This window comes from Naegleria gruberi (assembly GCF_000004985.1).
Source record: "Naegleria gruberi genomic scaffold NAEGRscaffold_922, whole genome shotgun sequence".
Classification (NCBI taxonomy): Eukaryota; Heterolobosea; class Eutetramitea; order Acrasida; family Naegleriidae; genus Naegleria; species Naegleria gruberi.
The window spans coordinates 1-1017 of record NW_003162787.1 but is presented as its reverse complement, the minus strand read 5'-3'; the positions used below and the strand labels follow the sequence as shown (position 1 = coordinate 1017).

The window sequence follows — 1017 nt, the reverse complement described above, 5'->3', positions numbered from 1 at the left end:
TCAAGAAAAGAATCGAGGTGACTATCACTGCTCTAGATAATATTCGAGAGACAGTCATCTCTTGGGATTACAATGTAGATCCTGACAAGTTTGACGAGTTTGCTATGAAAACAAGTCAATACCAATACTTTAACATCATTCACACATTTGGAATATCAAGGAATTATACACTAACAGAGGTGTATCCAATGAATGTTTTGAAGAGTCTTGTAGGACAAGAGATTGGAATTGAACCAAATCATAGGGAACAATTACAGATTGCAATAGAAACAAATAGTACTACTATTTATGGACCAACGAGCTATTCTACCATGTCGCAAGACCTGATATTACAAACCATGCTCAGTACAAAGCTAAATCTCAATAATGCCAAACAAAAGTATCTCATTAAATAACCTGTTCTTATTTCAGATCATTGATCAAAGTAATTGTTATATTCATCGAATCGGTATTGAAAGAATGTAATTGGACAACAAGGTATGAATTGAATAGTTGGAGGTATTGGTATGTGTTCCACTTGTATAGTGTTGTGTTTGGTTTTGTACTCGAGAAGAGTCTCAAGCCCTCTGATTGATAATGGTAAACCTCTGGCATCAAGGTATTGCAGCGAGTCCAAGTTGACTAGAAATTCAACTCCCTGATCATTAATAGAAGTTGCAGGAACAGAGAGTCTTTGGAGGTTTTTCATTTGGGAAAGATAAAGAGCTCCCAACTTGGTAATCATGTGATTTGTGCCAATTTGGAGATCTCGTAAACTGGCCATTTTAGAAATATATTCAACTCCCTTATCGTTCATACAAGTGTTTGTTAAATTCAATTCTCTTAAATTAGTCAATTTAGAAATCAAGGCTGCTCCTAGTTGACCAATCGGGTTATCATTCAAAATGAGTGTCTTTAAAGTTTTCATTTTCACAAGATATTCAACACCTTCTGCATCAATTTCATTAAATCCCAAATAAAGAACTTCCAAACTGAGTATTGCTAAAGGTCTTAAAGATCCAGAAACAATTTGGTTAT

The 1017-nt window shown here is 34.7% G+C and overlaps 1 protein-coding gene across 1 annotated transcript; it reads right to left on the bottom strand.

Annotated features, from left to right (window-relative positions):
• Positions 1–412: 412 nt before the first annotated feature.
• Positions 413–907, bottom strand: NAEGRDRAFT_77039 (uncharacterized protein; the record flags this gene model as incomplete). Its single annotated transcript, XM_002668005.1, has 1 exon — positions 413–907. One exon carries the CDS (start codon positions 905–907, stop codon positions 413–415), a length of 495 nt encoding a protein of 164 aa, XP_002668051.1.
• Positions 908–1017: the final 110 nt, after the last annotated feature.